The sequence below is a fragment of the Podarcis tiliguerta genome (genome assembly GCF_965153285.1).
Source record: "Podarcis tiliguerta genome assembly, chromosome: 7".
Classification (NCBI taxonomy): Eukaryota; Metazoa; Chordata; class Lepidosauria; order Squamata; family Lacertidae; genus Podarcis; species Podarcis tiliguerta.
Window position 1 is genome coordinate 77,095,914 of NC_139540.1, and position 20,172 is coordinate 77,116,085.

Sequence of the window (20,172 nt, forward strand, 5' to 3'; positions counted from 1 at the left end):
GGTATGTTGAAAAAGAATCCGCTCTTAAAAATCTATAAATAAATGCAACTTTAATTAAAATGCATAAATTCTTTATAAGGCTGTTTGAAATATATGTCTATTAATTAATAATAGGACTTTGGCAATTGTGAAAACATAGCTCCAATTCTGCCAGTAGTAAACTCTACAGTGCAACAAGATCATGACTGAAAAAAAGGTTTACTGTGAATGCGCCAATGTTTCCCACTTTCCCACATGGGAGAAACGAACCACAATATGAAGCCAAGGGATGTTCTTGGCTTCCTGGTCATTGCTAATTTGAACAAAACAAACTATGATCCCCAGTTAAGCTAGGAATCATAGTTTGTTTCTAGAACCAAACAACAAAGTTGGTGAGAACTCTCAACTGTGGCTGACTGCAGGGATGGGAAAGCTTTTTTCAGCCAAGGGCAATCTTACCTGAATGGAAAGCTGTCAGAGGCCACATTTCTAAAGTGGGCATGGCTTCTCGAGAACCCAGTCCCAGTCCCTTCTTTGCAGACTTCCGTTCCCTTACAGAGAAACATCTGTAACACACACCAATCTCCACTTCTCTTTCTCTCCACTCTTTGCCTGTCTCTCCATTTCCTGTCTTTTACACACACTCTCACTGCCTTTTCTCTCGGGGGTCCCTTTCCAGATCCTCTCACCACTGATTAGCCACAACAATCACTTCACCCCAAATATTAAGCAGACGGAAAGCATCCTTTTTGCTTTTGTTCTTCTGCAAACCAGAGACAGCCACGCCTGGCAAGAAGCAGCACCAACCTTCCCCAGCAACAACCCTGAAAAGGCAGGAAGTTCTTAAAAAACAAAAAAACCCAACCTTCCTCCAAGGTGGCACCGACATGTCTTAGCAAGTCCATGAACATTCTCCTTCTCACCAGTCATGCTTGGAGCACGTTCAGGGACAATGGCTGTGGAGGACTGTGTGTAATATGTAGCCATTTCTGGATCCACACAGGAGTTAGGGCTGTTACCACAGGGTGGGATGGAACTCTGTCTGGTTGAGGGGCTTTGATTTGTTTGTTTAGTTTTGCCCCAAATTTACTGGTGGTTAATTGAATTGGGGGCTGGCTAGCCACTTAGGAAGGATTACCACACTACCACAGTCTTTGCTTGACTCTCCGTGCTTTGGTGGGTGCCCCCCCCCCCAGGAACAATCCTAGTAAATTGGGTTTGGGGCTGGCAGGTGACTCTGGAAAGCTTGGTGGACTGGATCATGCATGCAGACCTAGCCCCAGCTTCCTCAGTGATATGTGATCAAGGCCAATGTCATTCAGCTTTAGAAAAGAGGAAAATAACTCCATACAATTATAGGAAACTTCTTACATATCCTGTGGTCTACTTAGCCTCATTTTCTTTAGGGAGCAGTATCAGGTACTGGCAGACAGTATCAAGCCAATGTCAACACTCTGGATTAATACTGAGCTCATTATAATTAAATATAAAGGTCAGAAAAGAGCAGCCTTAAATCTAATCCGTTAACAGGACAGATACATATCCTGGGTGGACACAACCCAAAGCAGGTTATACAATATCTGAGACCACCTAACTCTTGTTAAAAAGCCGTATCAGGCATTGGTTTTCTATCAAGGCAGCTGTGAAAACACACAAATACTTTTGTAGTAAAAAATTATAGCCACACGGTGCATTTAAAATGAAACAAAACAATTATCAGATAAGGTAAGAGTTTTTCATTTCATTTTTAAAAATGAATACAGCTTAGTTAAAACACACATGTTCTGGTAATGGGATTCCAGAAAATAATTATGAATCATTATTCTGTATCAGCTCTAATATTTTTTTACAACAGCATTCAGTGATTCCCAAGAGGGAAGTACTGTAACTGCCATGCTTGCATTTCACCAAATATTTATTAAATTCAACATGACACATTTTTCATTACACTGTCTATAGGTTGTCAATAATTAGAATCTGTTGTCATTAATTTAATAATTTTAGCACAAACTATATTTAGTTTATAATTCTAAGCAACTCTTAAATAATATAACTAAAATGAATTTTCCCAGAATTTATCATTTCAAAGCTTCATGCTTCATTCTTTTGCCAATTCTGTATTGCACAGTATGATGAATTGGGCATGATTACATTCCTGGTTTTTATTGCAAAATAATATTTTAAAGCATCTGTGCTCAACCTAATATTTGTTGCACTCTGTCACTGAATTGAATAGGAAAGCTTTTGTATGCAGGACATAACATGATCTTGGGGGGCTGGAGAGAAAGAGGATTCAGAGCAGGGAAGCTATGCTAGGCACCCTTTTGTGCTCATCCAACGTTTTCACTGATAGGCTTATCTGCAGCCCAAGTGTTGCCATGCTCTCATTACTTCTTCTTTTTCTAAGGCTGCAGCAACACAGTTGCCTTAGACTCTTCTGTATATTTGTCTGAATGCCAATTTCAAATTCTTTTTTTGTCAGCACAGCAATGGAAAAAGTATGAACAGGGTTCAGAGAACTGCTTGGGGTTAGAAAATAAAATAGAAAACCAAGAAAAGAGAGACAGAAAACAAAGTTGAATACCCTTCTTTAATGGAATAACTTCCTTAACAAGAGTATTAGGAGGATGGATACACTGCAACACTTTGTTGTAGCTCCATTTGTAATATTATTACTACTTGGTCAGAAATAAAAGTGGACACTTTTTTTCACTAATATGGTAGCTTTAATGGTATACAGTAATAGAAGTAATAGAGAGTACATCATCTTCTCCCCATGAAAAGTATTAATCACTTCCAGAAGATTTAATCTAGTAAGCAGAGCCTGGTGTGCATTAAATTAATAATAGTGTCACTAATTATAGTGCTGGGCTGCATTAAAAGGGACAAGCTTCTCTGAAATGTACGGAAGAGGACAGAGCAGCAATACTTGCTGGGCTAGCCTAAAGACTCACGTTGGGGGGGAAACCTGGCATTTGTTTGCTCAATACAATCACAATAAATAAGCATTTACAATAATGAACTGTTGGACAAAAAAAATGAAATGAGGACCAAACCTCCTTACCTGCCTGGGCCGCTGTAATTAGAGCTGTGTTTCCTTCATTGTCCTGCCAGTTTACATCAATGTGAGGGCATTGTGCTAAGGCTATTACAATATCCACAAACCCTTGGTAACAGGCAACAATAAGGCCAGTCTATAAATAAAAAATAAGGTGGTGGTTAAAGGGAAGCAAGCTCAAGCACTTTGAACTCCAAATCTTATTTCACATTTTATTATTTTACATGAGGGCATTAATGTAAACTAAACACTTAGCAGTGGAACCAAGTGAACAAATCAGAATGCATTGATTATTATTATTTCTAATTTACTTCTAACATTTAAAATGTAGATTTCCTACTCCATGGAAGCAGCTAACAAATATATAAGTGTGTAAGATTAAATTAATAAAATAACTGTGGAAACTATTCAATAAAACAATGCAACAAAATGTGCAGAAAACAAAGCACCCAATCAAGGATAGGATAAAGCAGTGCTAGGAGGCAGATCTATAAGTGTCTAGCTCATGAAAGTGTAACTGGTCCCGTGTCCCCCCCGCCACCGCCTTTTTACACTTTTTCTGAATAATTCTGTGTTTAGGCTTCCTAAGAAAGAGAGAAAGTCACATAACTAAAGAGCTTCTACATTTAGATATTCACAAAATCAGGGCTGCAATAGAAATGTGGGGATGAGAGACTGCAATTCCACCAAAGCTGGTTGAACCATGTGTTTGATTCTGGGGTTGGTTAGCAGCATTTCCTCATGACTAGACAATTTTTGCTAATTTCTTGAGAGCTAGTGATTATTATGATAATGATTATATAGTACTAGCACTACATGTCCTATATTTTGATAAAATCCTCAGAAGAGCCCTGTAAAAATAGGTGTAGCCTCAGAGAGTTGAGGCTAAAATACAGAGGCTACTTGTTAACTCATAAAGGTAAAGGCACCCCTGACAATTAGGTCCAGTCACAGATGACTCTGGGGTTGCGGCGCTCATCTCGCTTTACTGGCCAAGGGAGCCAGCGTACAGCTTCCGGGTTATGTGGCCAACATGACCAAACCACTTCTGACGAACCAGAGCAGTGCACGGAAACGCCGTTTACCTTCCCACCTATTTATCTACTTGTACTGGTGTGCTTTCAAACTGCTAGGTTGGCAGGAACAGGGACCGAGCAACGGGAGCTCACCCTGTCACAGGGATTTGAACCACTGACCTTCTGATCAGCAAGCCCAAGAGGCTCAGTGGTTTAACCCACAGTGCCACGCGTCCCACTGTGAACTCATAGCCCTAAGCAAATTGCTAAATGAGATGAAGGGCACAATCATGGGGAAATTCTCTTGCGCAAACACTTCTAAAATAAATGGGAGCTGCACAAAATACCATTCCCCATAGATTATGCCTGAAATGTGGAGCAGTAATATCTTGCTGTGATGCTGTTACTTTCTAAATAATTATCTTCCTTCCCTCAGATGCATTTAGAAGAAGGTATCGGATAATCCACTGCTCTGTTCCACTTATCTCATGTAAGCAAAGGCAGGAGACAGAAATAGGTCCCAGAAGGGAAGAGCTGTATTATAATGGAAGTTCTGTAACATTTTAGTTTCATCCCTGAAACGGTTCTATACAACTACTTCTACTTGCACTAAGCACTAAGAATATATTTGCTGATTACTGTAACTCTCAGGAATGCAACTATATACATTTAATTGATAGGGGACATTTAATCCACCGTGCACATTAGGTACTATTTATGACAGTAATTTATGATAGCTTAGCTAAGCACTATGGTTTCTCTTTGCTGAGAAATTAATATGAACGTAAGAATAGCCCTGCTGGATTAGGTCAGTGGGCAATATAGTCCCACATCCTAATCTCACAGTGGTCAACCAGATGCACATGGGAAGCCTGAAAGCAGGTCCTGAGCATAAGAGCACTCTCCCCTCTTGTGCTTTCCAGCTACAAGTATTTCCAAGTACATTGCCTATGGCTGTCATGCAAAGTATAGCCATTGTGGACTATTTGCCTGTGAATGTGTTACTGTCATGCAGTGCACACCCAATGCTCTCCCTACATATGTGTGCATGATTCTCAGTGCAGAGATAGAATCCATGTTTGGAAGCCTGCTTCTGGATACAGAACCCTCCCTTCCAAATTTACATTTTTAAAAAGATATTTCAAAGAAGCAGAGCAGATTTGAAGGAAGCGCAGGGGCACATGGGAGGAAAGCCCCATTGCACTTGCAGAAGCCTTTGTGCTGGTTTCTGCTAGCACAATAGGTTAACTGACATTTGAGCTGTATTGGAACAATAAATTAACATGGAGTACATCCTTAGTTTAATTTACTAAATAAACATGGTAAATTAGATCATTCCCTAGGACATCACAAAATTTTCCACTGGGAAAAAAAAATCTGATACAAATTTCCATAGGCAAATCAGTCTAATATGCAGTTTTCCCCTGAGAAAATGTTCCAGTTCATTTTTTTTCTATAAAATCCACATCACTAAAGAGCAGCCAGGTCACTAAATATTATATCACACAATTTAGCTTTTTTAAGGCTTTGCATTTGCTTCTAAAATCCATTAAAGTGGGGAACTGTTTAGAGGGTTTGGTTGGGAGGAGGGCATTGTTGCTGTTATTTAAATTATTCTTTGTATCTTTATTTTAGATCTTATCATGAATGTGGAAATCATTTTGATGTTTTATTTGTTTTTATGATGACTTTTTGTTATGTTTGTAATTATGCAATTTTGTTCATTTTGTAAACCACCTTGTGCGTGGGTTTAACTATGGAAGGGCAGCATACAAATAAAATGATAAATAATAATTAAAAAAAGGCAAATAGCCTACAGCTGCAAGTGAAGTTTCCATGACAGCTTTTCCTGCTGGCCTTGAATCTGCTGAGATTGGTTAAAGGAGTATAAACCACCTAGTTGCACCTGGCCAAAAAACATCCCGCTTCACCTTCAGCAGACGCTTTCTGTTAAAATAGGCCTTTTGTAACATACCTGTTAGAAGCAAAAGTGAACATGTCCTTGCACATAAATTTTGTTGTATGTGATGTCACTTTCCCTAAGAAACGCGACTTATTTTTGTAGCCTAAGAGTTTCTGCCAAACTGTATATTCTCATACAAATTTTGGAAGGAACCCTTTAAACATATGCTAATGCTAAAACTAATCACCATATCAGCCATCTTAGCAGATAATGTCATTTCCTGTCAACTGCATGTAGAAGCAACCACTACTCTATTCCTCCAAAATCTATTTTTAGCAAAGATTTAGATTACAGAGGATTAAGTATGAGATTTTCGCAGACAGAACACAGTCCAAAATCAAGCTTTAGTTACACCTGTGCAGACCCACTTATTGAGGGAGGGGAGGTGTTACCAGCACATGAGGGTAAAATTAAAAAAAACAAACCCAGAAGTCTAGTTTGGATGATTGTTTAAAGTTTCATAAATCTGAATATGATCCTGTTTCATTTTCCTGGTTTGTTGACTTGACATTAGCTCCCCAGTTAAGATGTAATGAGGAACCTGGGCTCGATAGAAGCCAGGATCTTCATGCTAAAGCCAGCTCACAACTCAAGGTGGGAATATCCTTTCCTGCACTTCTTTCACTTTGACAGTATTAGCATCTTGACTCAGGCTGCTATATTGTTGTGCATCAACTACTTTAAAAACAACTCCTCTTGAATCACACACATGATCTGAAAGATTTATACTATCTCAGGAAAGCCAGAGTAGGGAGGGAACCTTCAAACCAAACCTTCACCAAGAGGACAGCAAGAGGGAGAAAAGGAAGGACGAGTGGGGCGGCCTTGGCGGGATGAAGGAGGCCGCGAAAACCAAAACCTCAAGGAAGCCTGGGCAGAAAAATGGATCCAGGAAAACTTTGACGGACCCTGTTAGGGTATACTGCCGGCTGTGCCCAGTCAGTGTGCCAGACCAAGAATGCTGCATAAAAGTGATCAATACCACAACAGTCAAGGTTCAACCACCAGATGCATACAGAATTTTCTGCAATGGGGAGTACGTATAAGGAGGTTCAATATTCATTCAAAGAGGTTTTTAATGTTGGCGGGTCTCAGAGACATGTGTTTGGCGTTGCTAAACCTCTAGTGGATGATCTCATTCATGGGGGAAATGGTCTCCCTTTTACATACGGTGTCACTGGGAGTGGGAAAACTCACACCATGACTGGTTCTCCTGGTGGCAGTGGCCTGCTTCCTTGCTGCTTAGACATGATCTTCAACAGCATAGGATCGCTGCAGGCCAAACAATATGTGTTCAAGCTGGATGATAAGAATGGGCTTGAGGTGCAGTGTGATGTTGATGCTTTACTTGAACGTCAGAAACTAGAAGCTTTTCAGACTCCAAAAACTCCATCTAGCAACTGGTGGCAAATTGACCCTGAAATAACTGATATGATCAATGTCTAAGACAACTGCAAAGTAGAAGAAGTTGATGAAGATAATGTTACAGTGTGTTTGTCTCCAACATTGAGATCTATAACAACTACATCTATGACCTTTTGGATGAAGGCCCCTTTGACCCCATCAAACCAAAACTTCCCCAGTCCAAAATTTTCCACAAGGATCAGAACCACAATATGTACATTGCAGGATGCACGGAGGTGGGAGTCAAATCCACGGAGGAAGCTTTTGAAGTCTTCTGGAGAGGCCAAAAGAAGAGGCACATTGCAAACACTCAATTGTGAATCCAGCCATTTCCATAGTATGTTCCTGATCAAACTGGCCCACAGGTGCCACTTGATACAAGTGGGGATAATGTTCAACAGGATAGAGAGCTGATAACCTTGAGCCAGTTATATTTGGTTGACTTAGTATGGAGTGGGAAAACAAACAGAACCAAAGCGGAAGGGAACAGACAACAGGAAGCACGGAATATTAATCAGTCCCTAATGATGCTGATACTTAATCAGTGCCTAATGATAATGATGCTGGCATGCTCTGGTCCATGGGGTCACGAAGAGTCGGACACGACTAAACGACTAAACAACAACAACAACAATGATGATGCTGAGGACCTGTATTGAAGCTCTGTGGGAGAATCAAACCAATAAGATGGTCCGTTACCGAGACTCTAAACTAACCCATCTCTTCAATAACTACTTTGATGGAGAAGGCAAAGTGTGTATGACAGTCCTCTTGAATCCTTTTAAAATCAGTTTTCAGAGTTAATTTGAATGCACTCACTTTGTTTCATGTATTTTCCAGAAAACACTTTAATGCTTTTATGAAAGTCATCAGTGTTTCTAATATGAACATGAAAAGGAATAATATTTTTTCTAGTATGGGCTGCCTAAATTACGACTTTATTTCATCCACTTTGTAGCTAATCAGCAAAACTGATCATACCAGCAAGATTACAGTTCATCAAAAGACATTGATTTATGTTAATTTATAAATAAAATTGAATTCCAGTATTCAAAATCAGGTATTAATGTGTAACATTTTTTAATTTACTTAGGGTGGGTCTTACTTCTAAGAACACATATACAAGTGTCTCCTCACTTACACAGGGGTTACAATCCATTGCCCTAAAATCAACGGAGATATGATTTTGCATGTTTATTTGATTTATATTTAGTAAACAAAGCTTAAAAGATATATACAAGTATGCATCTCACCCAGCAGATGGTTGCCACTTTTTTGATGGGGAATAGATCCAAGAGCTCCACTTTTTTGATGGGGAATAGATCCAAAGCTGATAACACTGGAGAAGTTAGTGTACAGAAGTATTTATTAAACCCAGTGTTGTGTATAAGAATTGCTGCAATTAATTTTGTACAGTTTAAACTGAGAATTTTTGTCCCCTTTTTGTTCAATTTAAGTTCATCACTGGCCCTGAATTATTGCCTGTGGTCTATTTATTTGCCAGTGGTACAGAAACAAATTATAATTTCTTCACAAATCTCTATATTTAGTTATATTTATATAAACATTCTGTTTGAAAACACCATACTTATCCAATCCTTTTTTGCATAATGGTAGTATTGTCATCTCAATAGCAGTCAAAATAAAACACTCCAAAATACAATATAAAACTGTTAAGGGTTACAAAAAAAATGTAAATATTGAAATGTTTTTGCATCTCTTAACACTGCTTTTTCAAATCATAAAGTACACATGCAACATCACAATTTTGCTATAAAATTGCATGCTTAGTTTCAGATCTTGGTAATCTGCTGTATGTATTTCTTAAAGAGGTATGAATGTCCAAATTACTATATTATCTTACATTGTTCTGATTATTCTCCTGTGAATGATATTACTAATGGACAGAGCTCCCACTTTAAGATATGGTTTAAGCAAAATTTACTGAAATGTTTATTTTAAATAGTGCCACTCACTGAGTAGGCAAGGCCAGAATTGTGGCTCAGTAATGGAACAACATGCATAAATGTGCAAAAGGTTCTCTATCTCTGTGAACTCTCCATTCAATTTAAAAAAAACCACAATTTTCTTCCTCTTGGGTATTTGTCCATTGTGTACGTGGGCAGTCAGAATAGTAAAAATAAGTCATTAATAGTTTTTTAATTGCATGATTTTTAACTCCCATATCAGTATCTTTTCAATGATACATCTGAGATACATCTGTGTCAGATGTACACAAAAATATGTTTGCCGAACTGTCGGGAGCTACTGTAAGGAAAAGCAGTCCACTGGACTTTGGGAATGATGTTTTAAACATAAAACAGGACTGTTCCTTATGGTGCCAAATATATTGCCCAAGACTTAAATAATAATTTTAGCAGGTGATCCCAACACTCACATATATGGATATGTTAATTCTGAGTGTTATGACTAACTCAACAGTAACAGACAAAGGTTCTCCTAAGGCTAAAGTATTATTAAGGTGAAAACCACAGGCTCTGTTGCTACAGCATCTACCTCAACCATTTCCATACCCCCACAGCATCTGCCACTGTATCTCCCTTTGCATAGCTCCTTCCCTCTGCTCATAGCCATCCCAGTCCTCCATCCCAGTTCTCCCTCCCTTAGCAATCCCTAGGTAGTAAATGTGCTGCTGCAGTTTCTCATTACTGTACTGCCAAGCCTTCAATTCCCACAGACAGTGATTCTGCCAATTATTCGTCCCATGTTTTCTTGATTCCAGCATTTAGCGGGGGAAGCAGCAAAGCAAAGACTGTTTTGACATGACATTTTTTGCCTGGAAGCTGCCATACTTTGGCTACTCCTACACTAAGAAGGAAAATGCTATAATTTTGCACAGAAAGACATATTAAAACCTATGTACATAGTAGACCTAATACAGTGGTGCCCCGCAAGACGAATGCCTCGCAAGAAGGAAAACCCGCAAGACGAAAAGGTTTTCCGTTTTCAGAGGTGCTTCGCAGGACGAATTTCTCTATCGGCTTGCTTCGCAAGACGAAAATGTCTTGCGATTCTTGAGGGGTTTTTTCGCTCCCCAACCCCTTTTTCTAAAGCGCTAAGCTGCTAATAGCCTTTTAGCAGCTAATCCGCTAATCCCTTAAGCCTTTAATAGCCGTTAATAGCCCTTAAACTGCTAATAGCGCTAATCCGCTAATGGGCTTACTTCGCAAGACGAAAAAACCGCAAGACGAAGAGACTCGCGGAACGGATTCTTTTCGTCTTGTGAGGCACCACTGTACCCTGTGCTTGTTTTATTTATCTAAGTAATATCATGGGGACCCAACACTGACTACTCTTGCTATAACAGCATGACTGACACAATTACCCAAAGTGGAAATGTTTACAAATTCTTGTATTTTTCTCTTAAGTACTATGAACTAAGCATAGGATGCTGCTTCATTTCCAGTGGCAAAAAACACTGATAGCACTGATAGCAGATGTAGAGGACCAGGCTATTAAGTACTAAACTATGCATTTTATATTGCTGAGGATTCTGTCAGGATTTATTTTCATACATTTTTTTAAAACACTCTTTTATTTTACTCTTTTAAACACTAATTTCAGTGTCCTCCACCAACTACTTAAAAAAAGGATGTGCAGCCTAACTGATTCACAAGGTGTTTATTGCAATCCTGCAGCAATCCAAAATTTTAGAAGCCGAATTCTGCAGTACAAATGCAGTCAGAACTCCTACTTATTTAAACACAATTCTACTCACATAAATCCTACATCCCTATAGATACCTATCATCATACACGGCTTTCAGCTTTTCATTCACATGGAGACCTCAGAGACTTCAGTCATGGGTATAATTAAATAGGAGGCATTGTATGGTACATAAACAAAAAATCTAGTATGCCACAATGAAGGTTCATCTGCAACACATAATATGATTGAATACATTTTGGCTCTTCCCCACAAAATGCATCTGAACTTCAAAGAACTTAGAAATGGTGGGAATTTGCAAAGAAAACTGAATAAGTCTGATTTTCACAGAGTAGTTTTGAATTGTTTCCCATGAGAAAAAACAAAATAACTTGAAAAAATGAATCTTTCCACATTGTGGTTTTAACAATTGATATAATTACTAATTTGCACCCAGATGTGACAACACAAAATATGCAGCTCTAATCTTCATATGGTTCTTAATTATTCTTTATTATGACGTGGAGTGAAAGTTGCAAAAATCTCTTAACTGTTTGGTCTTTAAAAGAGTATGCCAATTTAAATGCAAAGTCTACATTAACAGTGGGTCACATATTGAATATTTTTTCGGGGGGAGAGGGAGGGATTCCTGAATTAAGTTACTGTACACAGTTGTTTCCATTATATTTTACAAAAATAGGTCAGCTATGACAGTGAGCACAAGAGCTAGCTACTTTTTAAACAATGTGTTCTGCTGGATCAAGTTAATGCCAGTCAAAAAAAGTGTGACATGTGAAACAAGACAGCAAAATTTCCCAAGGGTAATGCAGATAAAAAGCTCTAGGTGAAGTGGAGAGAACCTCAGAATAAACTATTATGAGCCTAGATAATCCAACTATAGAATATAATTCTCACTTCTTGCTTGGGAGACAACATAAATGGAAAAAAAACTAGTCTAGTTCCTATCCACATTTGGATAAAGGTAAAGGGACCCCTGACCATTAGGTCCAGTCGTGACTGACTCTGGGGTTGCGGCGCTCCTCTCGCTTTATTGGCCGAGGGAGCCGGCGTACAGCTTCCGGGTCATGTGGCCAGCATGACTAAGCCGCTTCTGGCGAACCAGAGCAGCGCACGGAAACGCCATTTACCTTCCTGCCGGAGCGGTACCTATTTATCTACTTGCACTTTAACATGCTTTCGAACTGCTAGGTTGGCAGGAGCAGGGACCGAGCAACGGGAGCTCGCGGGGATTCGAACCGGCAACCTTCTGATCGGCAAGTCCTAGGCTCTGTGGTTTAACCCACGGTGCCACCCAGCGCCCCTCCACATTTGGGTACTTTATGACATATCTCTACACCTGGGATGGTATAAAATATTGCTTATGTAAATTTTTAGTCTAGTAGAGGGGGAAAACACATATTGATGTTTTATCAATCAATGCTTGATGATGACCACTGTACAGTGTGTCCTGCCACCATTTGAAAGGTCCTTGGGGTAATGGGGAAATTCTGTCTGTGGTATTTGATCTTTGAGAGCTATTTCAGATTTCATTCATTTAAATTTGCACTTATTGGGAGATGAATATCCTTGTGTAAATGCATTCTTTTTCTAAGAAAAGTTATTTGTTTAATCATCTAAACCTTTGCATAGAAATTTTCATGCAGTTCAGAACTCGGCCTGGCAAATTGAGGTATTATCTCCAAAACTGGGGAATAGCTTGTTTTTTTCACAAGCCCAATTCCAAAATTTGGACCAACAGAGCTTGTTAGGGACTTCATACCCCATAAATCCGCCAATCCCCTGTGAGCCCCTGAACTCTGTTCCAGCATTACTTCTCTTCTCAGCAACAGCAAGGAGGTATCACTGTGGACCTATCATCTTATCTGGTGCCTATGTAACTGCAACAGCAGTCAGGTGCCAGGTATACCAGTAAACATAGATTTAAAGGGTGTTTCTGTAACATGGACAATGGAGTTCCCTGTAAATTACCTGATACACACTTTATGCAGAGTTCAAGGTCCAAGGAAAGGAGGGAGGCGCCACAGAATGGCTTCTTCACCATAATTGGTCTAGTGGGAAGTTAAGATGTGGCAGGGCAGGATCTCTCAGGATACCTAGGGTTTAATAAAGTGAGGCTCTCACTGATTGCATCACAGAAGCACGATGGGATCTGAATTTCAGAACTGGGCTCAGGGAAGAACAAGCTAATTTCCGTTTTGGGAGTAATAGTTTGCTTTGCTGAACCCAATGAGAGAAATCAAGCCAAGGGGAGTTTAATCACCACTAGTACTGGGCATACTAGATGATGGGGTTGTAAAATCTGAGGTCTAGATAAGATGCTTTGAAGATGCTGAAAATTCCCAGTATTTGGTGACATGTTTTCAGGTACATATTTTGCTAGGGAGATTGCTAGCTGGTTGCTTCCCAAAAATTTCTAAGTGGGATAGAAAGGCATATTTCCCCTACCTACTTAATTTGCTATTTTTGAATTGTAGAGTGACAGAGAAAGGGAGGGAGTACTGCCTTGGGTTTTTGTCAGCTACATAAACATTTTGGGGTATCGGCTGACTCTCTGGAGATCTGATATATGGCAACAGATTTTGGTGCTGTAATGTTTTAGCTATTTGTCTCCAACTGTGTTCAATTTATATTTTTGCAAATAAATTCAAATATCATTAAAGGCCAAAAGACTCAAATGACTACTATACAAAGGAAACCAAGCCTACATAACTGCCACACCCAGGAAACCTCTCTCACTGCTCAGAGAAGTAGGGTAAGTATAACAGTAGGCTATGTAATGTACATCACTGTGTGAATTAGCCCTCTAGGGTGTATTTTTACGAGGCACTTCAATCCTTGGTCTACTACAATACTGAATACTTCTTCAATATTATTGGACTTTGCCCACATGAATTAAAAAAAAAAAAATCCCAAAAGGGGCATGTTGGTCAATTTAACTAAATCCTTAAGAATACAGTCTCTATTTACACTCTATTAAGAATTTATTTTTAGTATGAGTGCTATAATCAATTTACCAGCAATTAAATCCTACTTATTTTAGATCATGTTTTAGTAGCCGAGGACAATTTCCCCAAGTATAGAATTGCAGATGAGACATAGTCTTGATTATATAATTCAGTGTGGAGTACCTCAAACAGTACAGATGGAACATACAAAAAAAAGAGATCAGTGTTGCATGCAACACAGCTTTTCTCTGTTTATTCCAGGGTCTTTATTTTTGAAGCTCTCCAAAAGATTTAATTCCTTTTGAAAATCCTACCCTGTTTCATCAACAGTTTTGTTCAATAGCTGGAATGAACTCTCATTTCTATGACAAGTTTGTTGTTTGATGTGTGCTTATAATGGGTTGCAATAGGTTCTTGTTTGCTTGGTTAGTGAGCAAAATAATGTATACCTATGAGATTCTGATATTTCTGTGCTCCTCTCTAGTGTATTGCTTCATAGGCTTATGTTTAGCACCCAGCTGCTGAAGCAACTTCAGAATTCAGCATTCATGTTAAAAAAAAGCCTAGCAACAACTCTGTGTGTTTTAATACAGAACATACAGCATCACCCTTCAAAAAGTGAATTATTCCCATTTACTATGGGAAAAATGGGACGTGGGTGGCACTGTGGGTAAAACCTCAGCGCCTAGGACTTGCCGATCGCAGGGTCGGCGGTTCGAATCCCTGCGGCGGGGTGCGCTCCCGTCATTCGGTCCCAGCACCTGCCAACCTAGCAGCTTACCAGCAGGAAGGTAAATGGCGTTCCGTGTGCTGCGCTGGCTCGCCAGATGCAGCTTGTCACGCTGGCCACGTGACCCGGAAGTGTCTGCGGACAGCGCTGGCTCCCGGCCTCTAGAGTGAGATGAGCGCACAACCCTAGAGTCTGTCAAGACTGGCCCGTACGGGCAGGGGTACCTTTACCTTTACTATAGGAAAAATTAAAGGCTCAAATGAATGACCCCAGTATCAGGGGAAAACTACAAACAAGTACTGAGTATAAAAGCAAAACTATATTTCAGCACTAATTTTCTCTTGTATTAAAAATGTTGATGCAATATTAGAGTTTTTAAATTTAAATTATTTATGAATTATTAAATTTACCCAGTCATCTTAATAGCCTTCTGACATTGTTATTTTAAATTAGCAATAGAATATACACGTAAGTATATGCTTACCTCTATGCATGAACTAGCATCTGTACCCACAAAATGCATGAATGCACATATATGACACATCCCATTCTAGTGTAAGCAATTTTGGGTACAACTAATTTCAATGATAAGACAGTTAAGCACACAGTTGATTCTCCCAATAAAATCAATGGCACAGAAATCTCTGGCTGGACTGTACCCATAATATTTAGGTACTTGTATATGTTCAAGATTTTTATACTGCCTTTTCCAAAACAGAGTAGTTTACAGCATTTGAAACAAAACAATAATACGTCCATGTTCATGATATACATATGTCATAGTTCTGTGTCTCTCAAAAGGGCCTTGGGTGACTTTGAGGTGGTCCTCTTTATCACAGCCTGCCCATGGCCTCCTTGCCTGCCTTCCCCACTCCCTAGTCTTGCCAGTCTTTTGGCTGGACCAGTGCCAGCACTAGTGACTCCTTGACCAGAGTAAAGGTGGCCAAGAAACAGATTTGTTCAGGGTCTCCTTCTTCTGAGAGGAAAAGGCCAGAGGAGGTGAAAAAATGAGACAAAAGGTTAATATAATCATATTTATCAAACAGAGAATGGAAAAGGAGGATAAGAAAGGAAAGCTGTTATAGAAGGAAGATGTGAATTTAAAGTATCAGGGAGGAAGGCTGAAAGAAACTGGCTGGTTGTGGGGAGAATGGAATAAAGTACAACCTGAGTGTGAAAGGAGAATGGGAGAATATATTATTGGAGATGAGTAAAAATGGTTGGGGGACATATGAGAGCAGGAAGGGAAAAATATAAAAGAAAATATTTTCTCCTTAAAGCTTCTAGATCAGTAAATTCTGCCAGGAAAGGGAAGGTTGAGTCACAATACCTCCACAGCAAATGTCTGTGTTTAAGTTGTGGAAGCCTGAGCTATGGTACTCCTTGACACTAGGAAAATGCTGTAGCAAAGAATTTAGCAATTTCTAAAGACGAATTAGACATCAGTAGAAAATTATGTCTTTAAATGCAAGCTGAGTATGTCAAACTGCCTCATCTTGAGACTGACTGTCCCTGCACCACCCTTTTGTGACTGGTGGGCCTCAGTAATTTTTAGCTATCTCAGCTGGGCTCTGGGGACAAAAAGTTTGAGAAGTCCTGCAATAGTTCATATATTAAAATTTGTACTCATAGCTGTAACAAAGCCTGCAGTCCTATTTTTCCAATGGTGTGTGTTGCTATCACCTACCAAGAGACAGAGGAGCAAGGTAGCAGGAGCTTGGCGCAAGTGCAGCACAGGAATATTGGATTAGATCTGCTCCTGGCCCCGGACCCCATCAAACCACTGCCTTGCCTCTCCCCCTCTTGATATGAGGCATAGATATGTGGGATTGGGAAGGTGGGAGAGCAGTGCAGCTCCACTGGCTGCTACTACAAGAATACATATTATAGGACCACTTAGAAAGTGCTGTCAGGAGTCTCTGATAGGACTTCTGCATGAATAGAGCACAACACCTAAAGTTATTTTAATGCATAGGCTGCGAGTGGAGATGGAGTGAGTATCTGAGGACATGTGGTACAGATATCAATACAGTAGAACAAAAATTTCCTTGGCAGTAATGGTGGTGTGGAAAGTCTTGTAATAAATGATTATAAGGACTGGGGGTGGCTGGGGACTTTTGTAGTTGCATTCTCTCCCTTTGTCAACATACGGTAATCCTTGATGAGTGTATAGGAAACGAATAGACAGGGATACTATAACATGTATTATATACCCATGAACACATCCCTCTATAGTATACTCACCATCCAGGGTAGAGGATTAAAGACTAGTCTAAAAGGTGTGAAATCTCTGCTGCACGTGCACACATACATACACCTTTACCTGTTCAACTAGGTGTGAAGCATGGTATCTTAATCTACTGTGGCCCAGTTTGCCTAATAATTTTTTTGTGTGCTAAAGCCACTACAGATTAGAGGATAATAGTACCTTATCAATTTTATGTGGGAAATATTTGAGAAACATTTCATTACTGATGGCACATAAGATTGACCACAAAAGGCTAGAGAATCAAGGTGTTCACTTCATTATCTTAGAAGCATGATCACCACTAGCAAGTCAAACTGCACTTCTTAGCTAGCTGTTAGTGTAAAACAGCAGGTGTATTCAGGCCAAACTTTATCAAAACAGGGAATCCATTTATGTGATAAATATCAGTTGTTTCAATTATTAAAGCATCTCCTAGATTGTAAGGACCAATCTACATATTATGTTTAACACGTGGAGATTACTGGAAATTATCCCTTTTACTTCTGTTTACTTGCTACTTCATCATCCGAACAGCATCACCAGCAATGGAAAATAGTATCTGCATAGAAACACATGCAGTGCCCAAAGTGGGAAAAAGAAAGAGAAGAACAACGTTTCTGAAGAAAGAGGGATATTTTCAAAGCAAGAGAAAATACCGGTGGGATATGGGATGTTTTTGAAAGTTGTTTCAAAGCGGGAGGAAAAAGTGAGATAGTTTTGAAGGAAGTGGGACGTGTCATAGTAGGGTAAAAAGGAAGTGGGAGATTAGGCCCAACTATTTTCCACCTGAAAAGAACTGAGATGATGATACGTCTGTCTAAAAGTGGCTCCCCAGCCAAGACCGGGCTCAGGGCGGCTGACACCAGGTATAAAAATAATTGATTGAAATACAACTTGAAAACAAGATTCAAATACGACATTAAAACATTAAAAATGCAGCCTCATTTCAGTAGGAACTCAAATCAAAAACTTTTGGGGGGATGAAAATGACAAGTCTTCACCAAGGCCAACTATCCAGACTGGTCCTACGTGGGCCAGAAAAAAGCCAGGGAAGTCCCCAAATAGGAGTTCCATCACAGAAAGAGAAAAGAGAAAGGAAAAAGGAAAGGGGGGAGGGGATCAAGTTGATTCCAAGCCAAAGGCCAGGCGGAACAATTCTGTCTTACAGGCCCTGCAGAAAGAAATCAGATCCTGCAGATCCTGGTATCCCACTGCATTTCAAGCCCCAGCACCAGGAGCTGTCCATACAGAATGTCAAACATCCAAGGCAGGGAAGTGGGTAAATAAAGTTACAAGAAAAAAGTGCAAGGTATTTGACAAAATTTGGCAAAATATGATGTAGGTGTAACACCCTTTATTGATGGCCTTTGGGGTGAGGATATACAAATCAGGGACTGATACTAGACATTATTACAGCCTCGGTGGAAGCTGTCCGCAAAAGCCTTTTCATGATAATCATAACATGTAAAAAGTAAAGCAATGTATACTGAATCCGTGAAACTGTTTAAGATTTTTTAAAAGATCACCTCGTGGTGTTTTCTACTTACCCCATCTATACTGTATTGACCGTGTGGTGGTAAAACTTCTGAAAGGGACTGGCTGAGCTGGTGGAATGGCATAGACAGAACTTGCTCAGGGAAATAAATAGTATACAGTAGCTTTGCAAGTAAGGGAAAGCTGTCCATTTGTCTGGGATTACAGCCTCATAGAGGAGCTAAGGATTAGGAAGAGGTCCTAGTGTTCAGAGAATATAAGGGACAGAGAGACTAAAGGTTGAAAAACGGGTGCAGAGAATAAGTAAACTGGGAGAAAAGAGAAACAGGACGGTGGAAAAAAATGTTATTCTTCACTTCCTTTCCATACTGCTTTGTATTTTTTTAAGGGGAGAAAAAACATCAGAGCGGTTTGCAGCAAAATCTTGACCTTGCTCACACTTGAGTAAGCTATGTTGAGGGAGGGAAAGGAAATAGCCACCAAGGAGACGAGGCAGCTGAAAGAAATGGGCTGTCCTTGGGAGAGAGCCTTGGGACTTGGGACTCAGGCTGCTAAGAGGACAAAGGAAGGCTAGGCCTTGCCAGTTGCGGCTTTTACTTGTGATCTGCACCTCTGTGACAGGGGCACATTATAAAAGGCCAAAGGCAGGCCTGCCTAAACTACAGTTTGATTTTGAACCATGGGTTGGCTACAAGATAGGGGCCCAGAAGCAGGGCCTTGCAGAGCCAAGCAGAGGCCCCGGCCAGGTAGATACAGTGGTACCTCGGGGTTAAGTACTTAATTCGTTCCAGAGGTCCGTTCTTAACCTGAAACTGTTCTTAAGCTGAAGCACCACTTTAGCTAATGGGGCCTCCTGCTGCCGCCGCGCTGCTGGAGCACAATTTCTGTTCTCACCCTGAAGCAAAGTTCTTAACCTGAAGCACTATTTCTGGGTTAGCGGAGTGTGTAACCTGAAGCGTATGTAACCCAAGGTACCACTGTAATGTGCCCCCCCTTTTTTTTTTACCCTGGGGATAACTGAAATCAGTGGCGTAGCGTGGGTTGTCAGCACCCGGGGTAAGGCAAGTAATTTGCGCCCCCTAACCCGTAGATTTGCGCCCCCTAACCCGTGGATTTGCGCCCCCTGACCCAACCCCCCAGATGTTGCGCCCGGTGCGGCCGGGCCCCCCTGCACCCCCCACGCTACGCCACTGACTGAAGTCTTATAAATAAGTAAGTATATAAATAATTGTGAATATGCTGACCGAGGGCCCTTTTGGAATAGGAGGCCCAGGCCAAGTGGCCCCATATGCTTGATTTACACCGGAGTGACTGCGAGTAAGGGCAGCAGGCGACGGCGATGGTTCCTTTCCCCCCCCCCCCCCCCGACAAACAGGCTGCGGGCATACACAACGCCTGGAGCACTGGTGTGGCCTAAGCTCAGAAATGGAGGAGGAGGAGTAAATAATAATAATAATAATAATAATAATAATAATAATAATAATAATAATAATAATAGAAGAAGAAGAAGAAGAAGACACAGGGACAAGTGGGCTGCCTGAGGCGAACTGACGCGAGAGCTGAGGGAGCACTTTAAGGCCTACTTTCCCGCCTTTTTCCTGGCGCGCGTCGCGTGAGGCGCTTCCCCCAACCCCGGCACCCCGGTGCT

At 40.4% G+C, this 20,172-nt stretch overlaps 1 protein-coding gene across 4 annotated transcripts in view; it reads right to left on the reverse strand.

The window, feature by feature from the left end:
• The window catches only part of ANKRD33B (ankyrin repeat domain 33B), a 34,729-nt gene that overhangs the window by 12,394 nt on the left and 2,163 nt on the right, over positions 1-20,172 (reverse strand). For all 4 annotated transcript variants that reach the window (XM_083449497.1, XM_083449496.1, XM_083449499.1 and 1 more), the window contains exon 2: positions 3,044-3,173. In XM_083449497.1, the coding sequence (XP_083305623.1) occupies positions 3,044-3,173 (130 nt within the window). The remainder of the gene's footprint in view (positions 1-3,043; positions 3,174-20,172) is intronic.